The sequence below is a fragment of the Physeter macrocephalus genome, chromosome 16, assembly GCF_002837175.3.
Source record: "Physeter macrocephalus isolate SW-GA chromosome 16, ASM283717v5, whole genome shotgun sequence".
Taxonomy (NCBI): domain Eukaryota; kingdom Metazoa; phylum Chordata; class Mammalia; order Artiodactyla; family Physeteridae; genus Physeter; species Physeter macrocephalus.
The window spans coordinates 18,691,373-18,712,586 of record NC_041229.1 but is presented as its reverse complement, the minus strand read 5'-3'; the positions used below and the strand labels follow the sequence as shown (position 1 = coordinate 18,712,586).

The 21,214-nt window shown below is 44.6% G+C and overlaps 1 protein-coding gene across 14 annotated transcripts in view; it reads left to right on the top strand.

Annotated features, from left to right (window-relative positions):
* Positions 1-21,214, top strand: part of NCAM1 (neural cell adhesion molecule 1) — a 334,870-nt gene that overhangs the window by 271,945 nt on the left and 41,711 nt on the right. For 7 of the 14 annotated variants that reach the window (XM_028501398.2, XM_055091542.1, XM_055091539.1 and 4 more), the window contains exons 4-9: positions 1,129-1,272; positions 1,646-1,783; positions 2,849-2,966; positions 3,393-3,559; positions 10,791-10,933; positions 17,319-17,348. In XM_028501398.2, the coding sequence (XP_028357199.1) occupies positions 1,129-1,272; positions 1,646-1,783; positions 2,849-2,966; positions 3,393-3,559; positions 10,791-10,933; positions 17,319-17,348 (740 nt within the window). The remainder of the gene's footprint in view (positions 1-1,128; positions 1,273-1,645; positions 1,784-2,848; positions 2,967-3,392; positions 3,560-10,790; positions 10,934-17,318; positions 17,349-21,214) is intronic. The other 7 variants (XM_055091543.1, XM_055091548.1, XM_055091549.1 and 4 more) reach the window with 1 other exon arrangement.

Genomic DNA, 21,214 nt, shown 5'->3' with positions numbered 1-21,214 from the left:
TTTTCTGCATCAAGCTGAGAGCTCCAGTACGTTTTTCAATGATCCTCAGCCAACTCCAAACTCACAACTGTGTTCATGCTGGTCACAGCTACCTCCCCCTGGCCTCCATTCTCTAAATTGAAATTACACCATTCCCAGAGGACTAGGGTGGGTTCCCCTCTCCCTTCCCCAAGCGTTGACTGACTGTTGTACGCTTCAGTTTATCCCCTCTTATTTCACTTTCTCCTGCTGGTAATGGAGTGCAAAGGCTCGGTGAGGTGTGGGGGGGTTATTATCTGAATACTCTGTGCCACTCAGAGCGGGTGGTTCCCATTGCCACTGAAACCAGTCTGGAGGTGGCATCTCATTACCTTGTTATCATGCATCTGTCCTGTTGGCCAGGGTAATGATGGGTGACAGCCAATGGAACAGTATTGATTGTCACAGTATTTATTGCCATAAGCCTGCTTTTCTTCTGGGTTCTTTTTTTTTTTTTGGCGTTACATGGGCCTCTCACTCGTTGTGGCCTCTCCCATTGCGGAGCACAGGCTCCGGACGCGCAGGCTCAGCGGCCATGGCTCACGGGCCCAGCCGCTCCGCGGCATGTGGGATCCTCCCAGACCGGGGCATGAACCTGTGTCCCCTGCATCGGCAGGTGGACTCTCAACCACTCTGCCACCAGGGAAGCCCTTTCTTCTGTTTTGTTCTTCAAAATTCTTTCTTCTATAGACAGGCTGGGGATGGGATGCCAGACAGAGTGGGAGACAGAGGAAGGACTGGTGGCCCCTCCTATTAGTTGTAGAATAAATGTTCTACCAGTTCATTTTAACTGCGCACTGTGTTTCATCGGCTCCATCCCACATGGCGAAGACCCTTGGTAAAGACAATCCTTTCCCTCTGTAGACCCTTTTCTGCACAACATGTGATAAATTTAGCACTTTGAATAGACACTAATTGCCAAACACGGGTGATATATTCCCCTCCTTGTGCCAGCTGCTCTGCCGGCACCTTCGGCCAAGTGATGGGTGGGACCCCCTTTGGTACCACTGTATGTATGGACTCGAATCCAAGCAGTATGGTGCCAGTGAAAAGTGATCTTTGTGGGAGAACCAGCCGTTTTCCCTCACTCTCCTCTTGCTCCTTTTCCAGAGAAGCTCATGTTCAAGAATGCGCCAACCCCGCAGGAGTTCAGGGAGGGGGAAGATGCCGTGATTGTGTGTGACGTGGTCAGCTCCCTCCCCCCAACCATCATCTGGAAACACAAAGGCCGAGATGTCATCCTGAAAAAAGATGGTGAGACCTGGCAGCTGCCCTTTCCCCTGGGCCACTGAACCAGCTTCTGAGGCGTTCTAGCCCAAACTCAGATTCCAGTGTCCCAAAACCCCATGTTGTTTCCAGGTCAAAGGTTGCATGTCTATAGCTTGTATGTTCAAGCACTTGACTTTCTCTCCAAGGAAAAAGACAGATTTCCAATAGACTTTTGCCCTGGGCTCTATGTTGGAGCCAGGGCCACATTTTCTTATTGCAGCTTAGAGCCTCTCCCCGCTCCCAGCCACCGCCCCCCCCATAAGCCTGAAGGCAGGCAAAAGGAAAGGCTCAGCCACCTGCCTGTAGATACCAGTCCTCTGACTGATCCTTGGATGAACCTGCGCCTTGTCTCTTCTAGTCCGATTCATAGTCCTGGCCAACAACTACCTCCAGATCCGGGGCATCAAGAAAACAGATGAGGGCACTTACCGCTGTGAAGGCAGGATCCTGGCACGCGGGGAGATCAACTTCAAGGACATTCAGGTCATTGTGAATGGTGAGGAGATCTGTTCTGCTTTCTCCACGGGTATCACCTTGGCTCATCCATGGCAACTGAGTCCACCCCTTCCCAGAGCCCACCCCCAACCTCTGCCTTGTTTGTTTGTTTGTCTTTGAGTCTCCCTCAGCTGTGGGCACTTTTAGTGCAGTTCTGGAATGTCCTTCATTATCTTATAACACTAGAAACTTGCCCCATGCTTACTAGTAAATTCTTATGCATCCTTCAGTGTCCTTGAGGTTACTGTAATTGTTACGTTAATCCCCTGGTTCAGTCTTCAAAGAAAATATTATAATCAATTCAGGCCTCAGAACAGTCAGAATCATAGTCCGTGGGCTTATTAATCTTAATTTGCAGTGTCAAATAAACACACCCATGGAATCGATCTGACATTTACAAGATGTTTACAGGAAATGTCAGTACTAAGAAAATAAGTAAATCATGGTTAAATTGCTTTGGATATTGATATATATTTTTTGCCAAACTCTCCCCCTCTCGTTCCTGTGGTAAAAAATAGCTTGTGCACAGGGTTTTGTTTGTGACAGTCCCAGAGAAATGTCACTCTTTGGTGAGCTGGTGCATTTCAAATTGGTATTAACCATTTAATCACTAGGAGCAGGAGTTTTGAATTTTTTCCAACATCAAGAGCCCCCTTTTGAAAGTGAAGTTCTATCAGTCATGGTAGTTGTAAGACTGGTATGCATTGATTAAGAAAATATATAATGATAAATAGCTACTGTAAATAGAATACCATTGTAAAATGAACGAAACATACTAATATAGCTTCTAAATCTATATTATTGAAAAGCAATATTATATATTGTTATATGTATAACAATACTATGTATTGTTGAAAAGTACTAATGTGCATTTGTAGATGAATTATTGATCCAGTTTACAGTAATTATTTAGTGCACCCCTGAACTTAGATCCCTAACAGTAACTGTGCAGCTGCCCGGGACTCTTGACCGTCTGACCTGGGGTCTCCCGGAAGTGCCTCTTCTCCAGGCCAGCGGGTCCTTCCAAGTTTTCCCCGCCACCCCTGACAGTCCTTCTTTCCTTCAGTGCCGCCCACCGTCCAGGCCAGACAGAGCATAGTGAATGCCACCGCCAACCTCGGCCAGTCCGTCACCCTGGTGTGCGATGCCGAAGGCTTCCCAGAACCCACCATGAGCTGGACAAAGTAAGAAACTGGCTCGTGCTTTTTATCACCGACTGGTGGAGAAGGAGACCTTGCAGGGCCTGTCCTGTGTTGGCGTTTCAGGGGAACAGGGGTGGGCGGCTGGGGAACATCAGCTCTGGGTGCAGAATGGATTCTTTTCCATCAGGTCCTCTTGCCTTGCGTGTGCATTGAATTCCTTCATTTTCAGTTTGTGGGGCAGAACCAGAGGTTCTCTTTGGAATTTCGGGGGGCGCAATTTGCAGCCCTGGGGCGGAATCGGAGGTTTGGGTAGAGGAATCACGAGGAGGTACAATTTGGCATCTTAACTTTCTGTGAAGATTCAGTCTTTCGCGCGGGCTCGGTCCGCGTTTTATGGGAACTAATTAAAAATTAACCTCTTAGCTCTGTAGTCAAAATCACGGTCCTTTACATTTCTGCGCCCTGCAGGGACGGGGAGCAGATAGAGAATGAGGAGGAGGAGAAGTACCTCTTCAGCGACGACAGCTCTGAGCTGACCATCAGGAAGGTGGACAAGAATGACGAGGCCGAGTACGTCTGCATCGCCGAGAACAAGGCCGGCGAGCAGGATGCGTCCATCCATCTCAAGGTCTTCGGTAAGGACAGGGGGGTCAAGGTCACCCCTCTGCCACAGTTCCGCTTACCCCACACGGTCCATCAGCAAGACCCTGTCCACTCTGCCTGGGAATCTACCCCACTTCTTGCCAGCTTCACCACGTCGGCCCTAGTCCAAGCCATGCATCGGTCCCCTTCAGCGCCTCCCACTCACAGTAGCCAGGATAACTTTAAGCACCACCGCTCTGTTTCAAATCCTCCAATGGCTTCCTATTGCAACCAGAATAAAATCAAGACTCCCTGCTGTCAACAGAGGCCAGATCTAGCCCCTGGCTTCCTTCCTGACCTCATCATGCCTCTGCTGTGCTCTACATTTAAAGCTCTCCAACCCCGGAAGCCCTCTTCTTCTCCCTCAGACACACTAAGCTTGTTCTCTGTCTCAGGGCTGTTACACTAGATGCTTCTTCTGCTTGGAATATCATTTCCCCAGATCCCCTGTGAGCCGCCCTCGTGTCATCCCTAATCCAGATGTCAGTGCATCATTCAGATCAGCTTCTCAGTGAATCCTTCCCTCCCTGCACTGGCCAGTGCATCTCCCTTATCTTCACTCCACCCATCTCTTCTTCAGTGCCCTTCTCTGTACCTAAACTCATCTCATTTACATACTGGTTTGGGGAGTTATTTCTCCTGCCTCCACTCTTATACGTCACTTTATCTCTGGCGTTCCAAACAGCGCCAGACACCGGAATAGGCTCTTGCTAACTATTAGTGACCAAGTGGCTGCCTCTGTCTCCATTTCTTCTTTCCCTGGCCTGTGTGAAGCAGGGTCATAAAAGTCATGAAAAGAACCTCCATATCTCTACTCACTTCATCTCTATAAACTCAGTTAACTTCCATTCATTTAGAGCTGAAATGCGCTTTGACCTGACTTTGACAAACGAATTTGTGGCAGAGAGATGTTTAACCTAGTGGCTCTCAGCTCTGAGAGTACAGACACCGCAGGGGCAGCCCTGGCGCACACAGCTCCCTGGTGGTTCCAGCACCTGCGCTTTGGGAACCTGCCTGGGACCCGCTTATTTAGCCTGATCAGGAGAACTCATTGATGTTTGTAAACACAGACCTTTGAAAATCAAGCGTTTATGTGCAAGTGGACCCGCTATCCCAGATGAATCCTGTTTACTCATTAATGACAATTAATTAATGGGCTTAGAAACAGGTTATCAGTTTGGTCTAAATTAACTGTGCATACTTGAAAGTGAAGCTAAACTTCTTGGAAAATATTCTTGACAGTCTTTTCTCTGATTCTGACTTATCTACCCCAGTCACTCTGATTTTAAGTTTTTCTAGACGAAAGACAGATGCATTTGTTAACGTATTCCTTAATTTTCACAAATACTTACTAAGCGCCCTTGTTGCTGGGCGAGGGGCTACAGAGATGAGTAAGATATGGTCTTTTGACCCTGAGAAGCACAAAAAGGGACATAAACATATAAGCCTATAAATTATAATAGATGGTGTCAGTTAACAACATTTGAGTACCAGCTGTGGGCCCAGCCATTACCCAGGTTACGAAGATGAATAACATGCACTCTGTTCTCATCAGTGGGTTCACAGGCTAACGGAGATAATCAGTGCTGACATTTTTAATGGCAGCCCATTCTAATGACTTCATAATAGCAATATGCACAGTGTTTTATAAGAAAAGATTCGATTTCTGGTCCTGTGTGACGGAAGTTAGAGAAGTGTTCGAAGATGATATGCTTTTCCCAAGTGGGAGTTTCCCAGATGCAGGAGAGGTGGACAAGCCTTTCAGGGCAGGCCGCACAGGCATCGAGGCCGGAAGAGCCAATGCTGTGGTGAATGTGAACTTGTGAACGAGGACTGTGTCTGCTCCACTCACAGGCATACCCCCAGGGCCTAGAACATCACCTGGCATATAATAGACACCCGTGTTTGAATAAATGAGGGAATCATAATTAGTTTTATAGGAATGAAACATAATGTATGTGGCAGGGAGATGAACCTGGAAACAAGTAATCGTTTGTCTTTAGGAACTTCTTTTAGATATCAGCTCCATAAAGTAATAATAGTAATACCCAACACAAAGTGAGCACGTATAATGTGCCTAGTACATTGTATGTGAAGTACTATCCATAAATAACCTTTTTTAACCTCATCACAATCCTATGAAGTAGATTTAATTTTTATCCCCATATTGCAAGTGAGGAAATTGAGCAGAGAGATTAGGTGTCCTACCCAAGGAGCCGGGACTCAAACCCAAGCTTTCACATCCATTCCCTGGGCTGGCAATGGTGGTCACTCCTCCATGAAACCCAGTTTAACACATATTACATCTGAATTCCATATGGAATGACTAGTGGATTCTGCCTTTACCTCCATGGGTTACATGGTTTCTCTACGGAACTACACTCAGTTCTAACTTGGCTGGTCAAGAAGAGATCTTGGCTTCTGTTCCAGGTCTCTCTGGTGGCGATGGCTGCCCCAGGAAGGAGGAGTGTGTAGTGTCAAGAGCCATGTGGGGCTGTGCTAAGGTGAAGAGGGTGGGTGAGTCCAGGGAAGGAGGCAGGAAAGTAGGATGCAGGAACTGTGGGACGGCAGGATTTGTATTTCCACCCTCCTCCCTCCTGCATCACACACACACTCTCTCTCACACACACTCTCATGCACACACTCACACACACACTCCCTCTCTCACACACACACACTCCCTCTCTCTCTCTCTCTCCCTCTCTCCCTCTCTCTCTCTCTCCCTCTCTCTCTCTCTCCCTCTCTCCCCCTCTCTCTCTCTCCCTCTCTCCCTCTCTCTCTCTCTCTCTCTCTCCCTCTCCCTCTCTCTCTCTCTCCCTCTCTCTCTCTCTCTCTCTCTCACTCCACTACCACAGTTCTTTCCCAAGACTGCAGCTGGGAGAATGGTCATTAGGCAGCCCAGTAGAGCAAACAAGGAGATGTGGACCAACTCCTGCAGAGACAGGTAAAAGGATCATAGACGCCCCATCCTCCGGGCCCCATCCACCTCTAATCTGGGCCCTATCCTCCTCTGTAACATCCTGAGGAGAGTTCACATGGTCTCCTTGGAGCAACCTGGTACCCCATGTATACCCTCCTTTCTCTCTTCATTTCACATTCTTGACCTCCTTTCTCTCCTCCTCCTTCTGGCCTCCCCATGGGTTTTGGAGATTGGTACTAAGGCCTGGGAGCCAGGTGGGGAAGAGCTAGCTAGTTGGGACTTCATCTTTCTTCAGCCCCTTTTTCCCTCTCCTTTGCCTTCTGCCTTGCCATCGGGGACCAGCATTTGGGTAGAAATGGGGTAGGTTCCCCAGAAGCAGCAGAGTTACAGCAATGAGGCAGAAGAGGAAAGAAGCCTGTAGCTTAGATAGTAAAGAAGTTCTCAGAACTGTGGCTTCAAGAAGGGCTAGCAATTAGTGTGTAAGGGACATATCTAAATTAGGGACTATTGTAATTATCCTAAGTAATACCATTTTTTCCTAAGAAAGGGACGTGTTCTAGCATGCACTGCCCTAGTTATCAGCCAGAAGCTCTTTTTACTAAGAGCATCCTACCTTCCTTTATACTTGGCCATGACTTTCCATTGCTCCCCTCCCCTGGGCCCTTCTGAAGAAGCATTTTTGTCTCCACAGATTCTTATTATGCCCGTACGAATGCTCTTGAGGCCTCATAGTGCTGTGATCTGAGGCAAGTTCACCAGTGGGCAGAAGCTTTGCTTAGCTGACCCCTTAGGACCAATGCCGCCCTTGTGAGTTACAGCAAGGGACAAACAGGCTCCTGAAGGAAGGGGTACCCGGTCATGCCCAACACCTCAGTGTAGGGAAGCAGGGGCCCTGGAGCCCTCCTTGGCCTTGCAGGACCCTGGATTGGAGTTAGAGTAGACAAGTCTGGCCCTCAGTGGCCGGGTGCAGAGCCATGGATATGCTGGATGGAGAGAGCAAGCATGCTTAGAAAACTCACAAAGACAGCTGTGCTCACAGGAGGGTCCATGGGGAGAGGTGCAATGGAACATTCTAAGGCATTAAGTCCCATGGTGGTGGGTGGAGAACAAAACAGGGATCCAAAGTCACAAGGGCCGAGAACGGAGGTTCATTAAGATGGTGCACATACCATCCACAGATAAAACCTGGAGAGATTCTTCTAGATTCTGGTGTTCAGAAGGAAGGAAGCTTTCATAAGCAGGGTGACCCCAAATCTGTCCCTGTCTGCTCAGTGAAGCCCATTGTCCCAGAGTAATTATTCGGAGCATGGCTTTCACTCTCCAGAATAACCCCAATTTGGACAATAAATGGTATTGCTATCCTATTTCCAAGGCAGCATTCTAAGCCTTCAGTTAGCCCCAACAATAGCATTGCTTCTGAAGTGCAGAAAGGAATAAGTTACCAGCGAGAAGCTTGCCTTCCTTCCAACAGCCTCTGTAGCCCATACAAAATTAGCCATTGTTAATAATGTTTTTAACAAGAATATGTTTTGCCTGTTCAAAGACTTACACAGTGTAGCCTTTATAACCATCTGGGAAATGGAGTCACCAAGACCAGATATTATTAATAGATGTTAACTGTCCCTTGTCTGTCTTCTGCTAACCTTTTGCTGCCAGGACAAAGCACTGTGGAGTGGGACAAGGTCAGCAAACGCTGTCTGGATCACCATGTCCATGTAGGTTCCAAGAGGCCAGAAAGTCAGCCTTCCTGTGGCTGCCTCCAGACCCCAGACCAACTGTCAGTTCAGTGAATTCAGTTGTTTGGCTGATTTTTTAACTTTTCAATCTGTGATTTTAACAGTAGAGAAATGCAACTTTTATTTTACCTCTCTAAAACCTTCTGTTCAACACACTTAACACTTACTCCATCCAATATGAGTTATAACCTCCTTGAAAGTTCTGTTGATCAGGATAGACACAGAACCTTCCTGTGGGAAAACCTCACTCATGTGGGCTCCATCAGTTCAAATTTGTAATCATTTGACCACACTGGATTGAGATGTGCCTGGGTGCTAGCCATCAAAAAGGATTTGCTGGGGCTTCCCAGGTGGCGCAGTGGTTGCGCGTCCGCCTGCCAATGCAGGGGAACCGGGTTCGCGCCCCGGTCTGGGAGGATCCCACATGCCGCGGAGCGGCTGGGCCCGTGAGCCATGGCCGCTGAGCCTGCGCGTCCGGAGCCTGTGCCCCGCAGCGGGAGAGGCCACAGCAGAGCGAGGCCCGCATACCACAAAAAAAAAAAAAAAAAAAAAAAAGGATTTGCTATTCTAGGTACCTCGTGTAAGTGGAATCTCATAGAGTCAGAAAGTACATTGGTAGATGCCAGGGGCTGGGGGGTAGCGGGTAGGGAGGGAGAATAGGGAGTTAGTGTTTAATGACAGAGTTTCAGTTTAGGAAAGTGAAAAATCTGGGAGATGGATAACACTGAGAGTTGTACAACAATGTGAATGTACTTAGTGCCACTGAACTGTACAGTTAAATATAGTTAAAATAGTATGCTTTATATTATGTGACTTTTACCACAATAAAAAAACATTAAAAAAAAAGGATTTGTGGAGATTTCCCTGGTGGTCCAGTGGTCAAGAATCTGCCTTCCAGTGCAGGGTAAGCAGGTTCGATCCATGGTTGGGGAACTAAGATCCTACATGCCGCGGGGAAACTAAGCCCGCGCACCACAACTACTGAGCCCACCAGCGCTCTGGAGCCCAGGCACCACTAACTAGAGAAGCCCGTGCACCTCAACGAAGACCCAGCACAGCCCCCCAAAATTAATTAATTAATTATTTTTTAAAAAAGGATTTGCTATAAGCAGGCCATTAGTACAGATTAACTGTAGGAGAATATTTGAACTAAATGAGTCGTCTTATATAGAAGTAGATATTTGCTACAGAAAATGCACAGCTCCATCATTGTTTTCTGTTTATTAAAACAGAATTAAGGCCTCAACTTGGAGGATATATAATAGGCAGTAGTTTTAATAGTCTACTTGGAGTTACTGTATGAATTTGAATATAAAGGAAATGTAATTCTTTCAAAAATTATCCATAATTCTACTTTATTTATTGTTTGTTTGTTTATCTAGCCTGGCCTTTTTCTCTATTAGTGAAATAAGTTATATTTGTGCAGTGTTATCTTTTCTCTTCGATGGATTTCAGAGTATAGTGATTTCAGAGGATAATTGTTTTAAATTGGGAAAATTCAATGTTCTCTAATGTTTTTACATTTAAACTCAGCTTTCGAATGCTCGTGCTTTCTTGCATTACCCAAAACGTTTGGGAAATGAGCTCACCTCAACTCATCTTATTCCCAAGCCCCAGCCCACTCACCAGCCCCCAGTGAGTCACCCACCACATTTCCTTACTTGAGTTAATGCTAACACAACCTTCCTAGGTATTAAGAATCTCAGAGTCATTTGGACTCCTAATTTCTTCTTTGGATTCTTCCCATATCTACTTGCCCTCTGTTCGCTTCCACTTCCTGTAAAGCCTTCCTTCAGCATCTCTCTTGAAGCTGCCCTTTCTCCTCCGTTCCCCCCACCCACCCCCGAGAGGACGTTCAGGATTGTATTACGTCACGTCTGGGGCAATGCCAGGGCTTCCAGGTTGGTTTTCCCACCTTCAGGTGTTCTCCATCTTCAATTTTGCCTAGATTAACCTTCCTTTAATACAAATGAGCATTTCATTCCTCTGACTAAACACTGTCAGTGGGTCTCCACCAGGCAGGGGATAAAATTCAAGCCAGAGTTGTAACCAGGCAATCAAGATGCTCTCTGCCTGGGTCCAGCACTGTCTCCCACTGCTTTGAGGCACAGACACGCAGACCCTGATGCTCTGCTCTCTTCCCCACCCTCTCTCCACACATTCTTGCTTCTTTGCTTTCACTCACGCGCCTTTCTACACTTGGAATGACTCCGTGTCCACCCAAAGTTCCACGTACTGAAAATCTCACAACCCAGCCCCAAAGACAGCCCCCAAACTGCCTCCTCATGAAGACTCAGCCAGAGGAGGGCTCTTTCTCTGCTCAGGCCTCCTGCACCATCACCCTCAGTGCTCTCCCCATTCGGGACGTTGTTATTACTGTCACTTTGGTGTTGTCACATGCCTGCTCCATTGTAAGCTGCTGGGGGTTTCAGCTCGTTAACTCGTACAACACCTACAATAGGGCCTTATGATTAATAAGTTGATAACCTTTGTTGAATGGTGCCTTTATAATTCAAACCTGGAAAGCTAAAAAAATGTCAAACTCATGGAAGTGTTCTGTCTTTTCAGCAAAACCCAAAATCACCTACGTAGAGAACCAGACTGCCATGGAACTAGAGGAACAGGTCACACTTACCTGTGAAGCCTCAGGAGACCCCATTCCCTCAATCACCTGGAGAACATCCACCCGAAACATCAGCAGTGAAGAAAAGGTACAATGTCGCCCAAGAGTCTCAGGGCCATGGAACGCAGACTCTACGTAGATTGAGTCTGCCCCATGCCCAGTCCCCTTCAGTGAACCAGAAAATGGGATGTGGTCACTGGAGGCTGCAGCCAGGTCCTATGGCACCCCTCCTTCAGCCTGCACTGGCTATGGCCTGCTCAACATCCCCTTGAGATGGAAGGGGCACAATTCCTTGCATGGATTTGCAGGGGTGTGATATTAGTGGGTATGGTTAGGTTAGACGTTGCAGGAAGGAAGGGGATAGTGATTTTCAAAGCAAGGTTATGGAGCTGGGAGGAACAAGGAAAGTTAAAGTCCCAGTGCACTGGGTGATATTAGCATCATCTCAGGAGCACCCAAGGAAATGTGTCCCAGAACTAATAGGGATCAGGATGAGCCTATTAATTCTTCTCCTTGTGATTTATATGTTCATGCTCTACATGCACTATATGCACAAAAGCTTGGTTGCCTTTGTGTCTGCCTGTCTTCTCGGCCACACTTGCATATCATTTTGTTCTAAAGGCAAAAATAATTAGCAGTTTCTATGTGATGATCATTACACCAGGTTCTACAATATATTCTCTGAGAGATGAAGAACATTATAGCAACCTTCCTGGCAAATTTAAATGACTGGGAAGATTTAGCTTTCAAGCACATGGATTTATAGGCCACCAGAAAGCTGTCTTTATTATTAACAGTCTATAAAAATTGAGGTAACCCCACATCAGGCAGCCTTTTGCTGTTGAGTGGGCCAAAAGACAGGGGGAGGAAGAAGCTTGGTTTTAAAGCAACTTAAACCTTCTTATGGCACTTCTCCAATCTCATCTCATCTCATATATCCTGTAGTAATGGGCTTCATTTTAGTTGGCCAGAGCTTTGTCACCTATTCAGGAGTAATGGCCTTAGCCTTAAAGAACATTTATAATGGATTGCTGATTGACTAGAATGTCACAAAAGATAGATCTTCACTCTTCTGCCTGCCTAAAGGAAATCCCTAGAGAGGGTAGACTTAAATAAAGCTAAAAAGGGATAGTGTGAAATTTCAGAGCCAAATTTGGGATCTGCATTTGAAGAACTGATTTCTCTCCTACTAATAGAAAACAAAACTAAATCAAGAGGAACAGAAATTGCTGTTCCAAAAAAACCCATTAATTTTTGCAAGTTTTACCTCCAGAGTTGAATTCAACTTAACAAAAACTCAACCGAGGAACTGCTAAGTATTTTTGAAACTTGCATATGCTGTTTGATATTGTGAAAACCAACTGAATTAAGTAATGTAGTGTTTACTTGGATACTTTATCAACATTGGAATTAAACCCTCAGCTCAGATTTTAGCTCCCATCGTGTGTGTTACGTGGATTGAATGTACATTTCAAGGCTTAAACCACAGGGCTGCCACTTGGCAGATTTTTCTACATCAGGTTTGAGAGTAGATTTGTCCAGAATGACCCAGTGTATATCTTTGATCTAGAGGGAAGGACAGAAATAACATCTACTCCAGATGATTGATGGTTTTAAATTCTATATCTTTCCTAGGAGTAGCTCAACGGCCAAGCTAGACCAGAAGAGTTATTAAGATTTGTGCCTACCTCAGGTCCTTTAATAGGTGGGCACTTCTGGCTTGTATCTGTGAATTCATTTTTATAGAATGAGAACCAAAAACCAGGCATTAATCACACACTCATACTTCCTAAATATAAAAACCAAAGGTGTCTAGCAGAGACCATCTCAAGCCAAGTAGGCTTTGCATAGTTCAGTTATCAGTGTAGATCATTAGTCTCAATCTGAGATAATTATTTAAGCCCAGCCACATAGGTTGTGTTGCGCTTTCTTTTACTGTGGACCGCCTTCAAGTGACATTACTGCAACATGAATGAATCAATGTTGGAATAAGCCTTCCAAATTGGCCAGTGATGTGACCCCAGATCAGCATATTTGCCTAAATGAAATGCTGTATAGAAAAATTGCTATTTCTATTCATTACATATTGACATCAAAGAGGCATGATAGCCATCTTATACTGGGGGTGGCTAAAAATTAAGGAAACAGAGATGGCCTATTTGTGAGCCAGGTGGTCTCCAGATAGTAAATTTCACTTTTCCTTTGGCAGCTACTCCTCGTTTTCTCCTCCAGCTGAAGTTGCATTATACATATTGATAATTAGGTATCAAGATTATTAGAGTCACAGAATTATAGGAGGAGAAGAAAACAGTTTTCTTTTTAAAGTCAAGACTATGCGCTGAGCAGTAAGAATAGCCAATTGTTTCTACTGGGAAGGGAAAGAAGCCTCCTGAGAAAGTAGATCGCATAACCTGCCAGAATCATAGAAGGTTGGAAGGAAGGGTCCTTTGGACGTTATCTAGTCTCACTGCCAAAAAGTCACTCAGCCCTTGCTTGAAGGGTGACAGTGTCAGTTCTTTGCAGTCAGGTGGCCAACACTGATGGTCAAGAGGCCCTGCTTCGTTGCCCCTGCCACTTCTCAGCCTTCCAGCCCCTACAACTCAGTCCTTTGTGTGAGAGCCATTAACTAGCTCTCCAGTTTTCCTTTAGTCAGCCTTCTGCCCTGTAACACATCCAGTTATCTTCACTGCTGTTCTTATCTTATGGTTTCCACACCCTTCATCTTTCTAGTCATCCTGTACTAGAGAGCATCACTTCCCTAGTGTCCCCTATAACTTTGTGGTGCCCAGTATAGCTAATGGAGACTTCCTGGCTCACTGCTCCCTTGATCTGGACACTGAAATGCTGTCAACATCACGTTAACCCTTTAGCAGTTTCCTCGTTCTGTTGTCTCCCGTTGAGCTTGTGATCAACTAAAATGCCCAGCTCTTCTTGGCATGAACTGCATTTAAGCCGCATATCCCCTGTCCTGTCCTTATGCAATTGATTGCTTAACCAATAATGTAGAATTGTATATTTATTTCTATTAAAAATTGTTTTGTTTGTTGCAACCCAGTATTTCTCAGTGGGGGTCACAAATGACAGTTTGGGAAGACTCTTTCTTCACTGGGACTGTCCTGTGCATTGCAAGATATTTAACATCCCTAGTCCCTTCCCTTTAAATGTTAGTAACCAACTCTAATCATTGTCGTTACCAAAAGCGTCACATACAGAAACACTCCTTGGCTTGAGAACGACTATTTTAGTCCATCTTTCTGACCAGTCAGGACTGGCTTTCATCAGAACTGTCCTTAGAGTTCTTTGGGTCCAGGGCATTTCAACCAATGTGGGTCCCCCCTGTTTTATCTATGTTTGTTAAAAGTAATGGGGTATAGCAGTCAATGGTGACCCCAGTTCTAAGCACAAGACCCAAGGGCAGGCAATTCAGCCTTCCCCATGCAACTGCCATCTAGCATCTCTATTAGCTGTTGCTTCCAACCTTGTATGAATGCTTATTTGAAATACCTTTGTCCAAGTCACTGATAAAAATGTTGACTGGAACATGGTCAAGTACAGAGCCCTTGGAATGCCACCGGCGCTTCCCTGGGGTGAGTGGCTCAGAAGGTGAAGCACATAATGCCTTGGCGCTCTCTTATGATTCTGATGACTTTCATGGAAGGCTCAATGCTTCCTTTAATAAAGTTAGTGACAACAGAAGCTGATTAAAGCAGCTTGGTCTTTTGCTTCACTGCTTAGTTGAATCTAGTGTTAGTCCTTTTTAGGAGGAGAGGGGAGAAAAGACTTTCACACATAGGCTTGTGGTGACTTTCTAATGGAATACTGATGTTCTTCATTTAAAAAAGAAGGGAAAAAAAGCAAAAACCAGTACACTGAGCCCAAAAGTCACACTCTGTCTTTGACAATGTCTCTAGGTTTAGTCTAGTCACTCATTTAAGACTGATTATAATCAATCTGTTCGGCTTCAGCTAGTTGAGTTGGTTTCACTCAGCAAATGATAATAGCTAGGCTAAGTTTGGGTCACTAAGATCATTAGAGGAGATCATCTGTCTGAAAGTTAATCCATTTCTTAGTGGTCAGTAGTCTGTTGACAAAAGAAATTTGAATATCGTAATGGGTCAGTTTGATCGATGTGTATGGAGGGCACTGTGGTAACTGCAGATACAAAGAAAGTTTGTGCAACCACATCATTTTATTACCCATCCTATCGAGGCTCATTTTTTAAATCGCCAGGTATTTTAAAGACCCACAGTGAGTGGTGCCAAATTCCAGGTACCATTTACATATTGAGTGGGAGCCCTGGATGGTAATTTACATACTCTCTCCCTGGCAGAACAAGTCCAGGCTGTGCTCATTTGAATGTATCAGTGCCTTTGAAGAGACTGGGAAAGAAAGGCTTGTGAAGGCTTAATGTCTAAGGAGAAGGAGAGGAGCAAAGAGTTGAGATCAGAAGAGATAGAAATAAGTGAAAGGCATTTCATGAATCTTGAATTCTGAGTAGACAGAATATCCTACAACAAAGAGAAACCTTTTGACAAGGTGAGAGAGTGGCATGGACACATATACACCACCCAATGTAAAATAGATAGCTAGCGGGAAGCAGCCGCATAGCACAGGGAGATCAGCTCGGTGCTTTGTGATCACCTAGAGGGGTGGGATAGGAAGGGTGGGAGGGAGACGCAAGAGGGAGGAGATATGGGGATTTATGTATACGTATAGATGATTCACTTTGTTATACAGCAGAAACTAACACACCATTGTAAAGCAGTTATACTCCAATAAAGACGTTAAAAAAAATGAAATTCTGGATTCCCTAGAAACCAAAGTTTCTTTTCACCAGGGAGAATTCCTCATTCAGTGTACAACAGGGGCTCACTCTTAAACATTGGGAAAGGTGCCTGCCTTGAGCAGTTGGAGTCTAGTTTATCCAGGATGCGGGGAGGAGTATAACAGGGGATACTTAGGATAAGTGTCTATCACTTCACTTCACTTTAATTTGTATACATACTCCTACAGACTTGGGTGTAAGATCATAAAACATGCAAATATTAAAAGAAACTGGAACTAACAGTTTTGGGAGCACTGCTAACTAGTTTAGGTTTTAAGTATGTATATTTGCATATCAGGTTGTCTTAAAGTGGGCTACATGCCTTCATCAAATGATCAGGGTCAAGGTATATCCCATTATCCTACCAGGCACACAGGTAGAAGGTCAGGCTACTAAAAGCACCTAGCACCTACTTATCCTAAAAGCCACAAAAACACAGTAAGTTAGGAGAGACACAGGAAGAATCATATCTGAAAAACAAACAACTGCATATGATAGGGGCCCTGAAAATTGTCTTGATTCATGCAGCCCTGACATGTGACAGACAAGCTTCTAAGTGATGTGGAAACAGCAACCACATTTGACATGTTGGCCCACTGTTACTTTAGTCTATGCGTGTTCCTCTGTTCTCACTTTCTTCTTCATGCCAACATCATGTGACATAATTCAACATCTCCATCCTCATGTCTCCCAAAAGCTTCTTGCATTTAGTGGACTCTTAACTGAATGTTTGCTAATTCATTTGCATTCCCAGGATTGCATTACTGTGTCTCTGGCGTCGTTTCTATCCTTCTTCCATCTGAACATGAGGGACGATCAGGCAGTCATGCCATCTAATAAAAAGAATAATGCATGTATGATAGTTTTGACTCCCAGCGTGAAATCAGAAAAACTGTAAGCATAGTAGATTCCCCAGTGCTGGATAAATAAAAATCTTGATGTGGGTAGGAAAATACCTAAACCCCCTTTGTGAATGCCATCTTTGATGAAGATGGTGGACGCTTAAGCGTGCATGTCGTCTGGGTGTCCCTCTGCCTTTAAGAACCAACCGGAACGTACCATAGCACTCAGAGTTCAGTATCCTCAAAGCTTCCTGTCTTAAGGGCATACTTCTCATTCCTAATGTACCCTCTGCTCCTTTCTTTGTTCCTTTTTTTAAAATAAAAATTTGATTTTTAATAGAATGCATGCAAAGAGTTACAAAATGCATGAGCACAAAATAGTATATTGGTGATAAGCTGTCCAATAAAATCCAAAGGAGGAAACCTACTCTAGAAGTATCTCTAGATTGTGTGGTTAGAACTAGTAGTATCACCTTATATTACGAGGAATATTCAAGATGTTTTGGAACAGGAGCAGTCTAATATATCTGCTGGTATCCATATGTACGTCTTGCAAAGATTAGGAAAGACTACCTTTGAATTATACATCTTAATGTGCATAAGTGGGGGAAGAAAGCTGAACATAAGCTAAATCCTAAATTAAACTGGGTAGTAAACACACCGTTGAAAGTGGGCCTTGGAAAAAGTTCTGAATTAAAAAGAAGCTGCATGTGCACGGAATGCAGTGTGATACATCAATTCTCTAAAGCAACATGTTGTAAAATTTTACTGCTTTCTTGTTGTGTTTTATATCTTGTTCTCTACAGGCTTCGTGGACTCGACCAGAGAAGCAAGAGGTATAGCTTACCTGACCACTAGCCAGTCTGTAGTTTGAAAGCATTACAGTTCAACTCACCATTACAGTTTAATAACCAAACATGCTAAAACTAATTAGTAATTTAGTTAGATTAAAGAATAGGTCAATAGTGGTAGACATTACTTAGCAATAGTGTCACTTTAAGATGAGCAAGCAAGCTGTGTTGGGAGTGGATGAACAAATCCTTATTATTTCCTAAAACTGGATCTTATTCTCTTGCTGGTGCTGATAAAATCACATCCAGGTAATTATACTTAGAGAAATAAATGGCCCCAACTCCCAGGCCAGGCATTTTGAAATGATAAAATTTTTTTGACTCTTACCTGGTTGATGTGGCTTTGGATCATAAAGTCACAGAGTTAATGATCTAAAAACCCGCTCAGCCCTTACCTTTCCAGCTCAACTCATCTTGTTGCTCACTTATTGTATCATGACTGGTCTTGGTAAATTACCACCTCACCTCTCATCTCGGAGCAATGCAAATGACATCTCTCATTCATTGGTTTTCCCAAATTGCTAAACATATCTATGTTACTTTTATAGAGCATTAAGTTTATGAGATTAGAATGATTTGTCACAAATGGTTCTTTTTTTTTTTTTTTTTTAAGTCAGTAGCATATTTAGCCTTTGAAATTTCTCTGACTGCTTGCTTCAGTTTGGGTAATGTGGGACTTAGTTTGAAAACTGAAGCTAAATATAAATCTTTAGATTGTAATTGCTCTATCCCCAAGACCCTACTGATGATCATGCCTATCATTCTTGACCTGATTTGTGTGATTAAGTGACAGATAGTGAAATAAAAAGCAGTGTGTTTTAGATGAAGTTCAAGAATCTAATCTATAAATACTTTTTTAAAAAGTAGCCTTTTCTCCAGATGGAACTTTGATATTGTGTAATACTGTAAATGTAGAATATGGCAATCCTGTAGATTGTATTTTAATTGGGTAAACCCATCCTCCAGTCTTTCGGAAATGATAATTATTCAGAACACATAACTCATGTGTTCAGGTCATAGCTATAAATATTTAATGCTGTTTAATATTTAAAAGTTGACTGCCTGTCCCCAGGCACTGATGCTAGTTTCTGCACCCTGCTGTCGTCAAATCTAATTCATCATAAGCTCTCTTTGTATCATTCCTTCCTCCACGTCGTAGGGACTGTAGTTAGATGCAGACCCTCGCTAAAACACCTGCCTCCTGTAAACACTCCCGAGGAGTGCTGTCACAGACTGGGTGTTTTTATTGCCCAAAAGTCATGGGCTCGTTGGATTGGGGAAGGGAGAAAAGAAGGGTTAATTATCAGCCGCTCCTGAGCCACTACCCTTCTCATTCTTCTTGGCCTTGTGCATCTTCCCCATCACTCAGATTTAGACACGGCTACAAGAGGAGCTGAGATTTATCAGGGAGCATTAAGGAGATGTTGAGAGAATTGTTATTATTAGCGAAAGTAATTGGTTTACTCCCAGGAAAGCAGACACCTCACTCCATTTTGCAGACGTGTCCTTATCTTAAGTTATCTCACTCTGGACATAATTGACTTTCAAGTGAGTTCTGCCCCCTGGGGCTCAGAAGTTCCGTTCCCTCCTATTTGTCTCAGTCAGGGATGAAGACCATGAGTCCAGATGAGCTCAAAAGAAGGCTTGGGTCATGGCTGATTTCATTCTGTAAGTTCTGGAAAGCCTTAGGACTTTTCCCTGCAAGAAGAGAGACAAAAATGTTTTGATGAGAAGAGCAATTATAGTTGCCCTTCGTACGTTTTTGCAAAACCGGTCTTCTTGCCATAGTGATCTTTTCATTCGTTCCCAGAGTTTATCTGCTTCCTCCTCGAGTCTGGACCATCAGCATGACGTGTGGTCTGGATGGCTTGGGGGTAGCAGTCTCTGACTTTGTCCTGGTGCCAGAGTAAATCATTTCAGAGGGAGATAGTCCAATCACACTGGAGTCTGTCTGCGTCCCCTCGGAGGGAGAACTGGGCATCTGGCAAATAATTCCATCATCAATCCTGTTTTGAGCCACCGCAAAATAAAATTCTCTGTGGAAGGCTGCCTACTGCTCTGCTGACATCATTAAATGAGAAAATTTTCCAGAGAGAAATTTAGACAAAGAGACCAGAGAGAAGGGGGAAGAAAAGTAAGGCTGTCAATGCAACCATTTCCTGGGCTTCTCTTTGACCATTTTCTAGATTATTCTGAGTAAAAACTGCTCATGCCCCCCTTTGTGGTTACTTGTTAATGGCCTTCTCTTACCTACACGACTTTCTTTGCATCTTTTGCTGTTGTATCCTTCCTTATGGAAATGTTCTCTTGACTTCTGAAAGGTTCTGATCAGTTTTCCGTGTTTGTGGTGGCAGCCCCAGGACAAATCCTGGGTGTGTGACAAAAAATTACAGTTCAGTTGCCGGCTGGCATCACTGTTGGCTGAACCTGTGATCTCACTGAGATAACCAGAAAGGCCGAGGTGAACCATGAAGCCCCTCTGCCTTCATTCTGCTGTCTTGGGAATACAGGAATGACAAGCAGGTCAGGTCAGCCCTCAGAGATACTTGCAGCGTTGACCTCACACTCCTGATGCCACGAGTTTAGGTGATGCTTCAAGATTTTGTTTGGCGCATGACTGTAGACTTTTGAGACAAGTGCTCCACACCTGCCTGTGTCAGCTCCCATTCATCCCCTGGGGTGCAGCTTCTCAGCCCATCAGCTTCACAGCTTTCCAGGCCTCGTGGAGGCCGAGAGCCAAGGCATCTGGGCATTCCTGTCAGAGAGGGGTGGCCCTCGCTGCAGTAGGTAGTGACGGTTTTTCTTGGCTCTTCTGCCTCTTTGCTGGCAGTTATGTTCTGGCTTCTGGATATGAATGTGATGGGACTTAAATGACTGAAACAGATTAGCTCTACCAGTGATGGGACTTTTTGTGGTAGATCTGAGGCTTCGGTCAAGGCCAATGGTGTCTTGCTTTTGAGCTCCCCAAACTGGCTGCCATATGATATTTCAATGCTGGGTTTTGGGCTTCCAAACCAGCAGCTAAAAAGAACCTGAAGGCAGGTTCTTCTTTAGTTATTTAAAGGCCCAGCCTCATGGGATGACGGACGATATGCAGAGCACTCACCTGTCTATCTCTATGGAATATCGCTCCCTGGACTTAAAGAGTATGGCCCAGCCTACGAGGAGCTAGACTCCTTCTTCAGATTGCCAGCTTTCTTGAGGGTCTGAACTCAGACCGCATGCCTAGACTCTTCCTAGGCCAGCAACTAGTTTACTTAAGAGTGTCAAGGGCGGAAACCCCTTGGAAATATTTCAGTGCCCATTGCCCAGGGCTCATATGCTTATTCCCTGTTTGACCAACTCTTGTAATTCCAGAGACTCAGGAAGACAATTCTAGTGTCAAGGGCTAGAATATGGTGACTATAGTGTCCAGGATCCCAAATCTGCCTGGGATTCTCTGTCTCACTGTTCTGGGAGAGGGGACCCAGTTCCCCTCACTTCGAGCTCAACAGCTCCTGAGCTCAGGATTGTTGGACTTTTTTCAATGAAATTATTTTACCTTTAAGCATCCAGGAAAGTAAGGCATCTGCAGAAATATGGATTTCTTGTATAATTTCTTTTATTCAGATTTCCCATTATGTGTGCATGCACCAAGGAAGAGGCAGATGAGCAGGGGGCTAGAAGGAAAGGACGGAGTGCAGGTTTTCCGGAATCTCACGAGGCAGGACCGTTGCAGCTGCAACGCCTGCTGGCCAGACTTTGGCTTCCATTTTATTTATTTATTTATTTATTTATTTTTTTTTGTGGTACGCGGGCCTCCCTCTGCTGTGGCCTCTCCCTTTGCGGAGCACAGGCTCCAGACGCGCAGG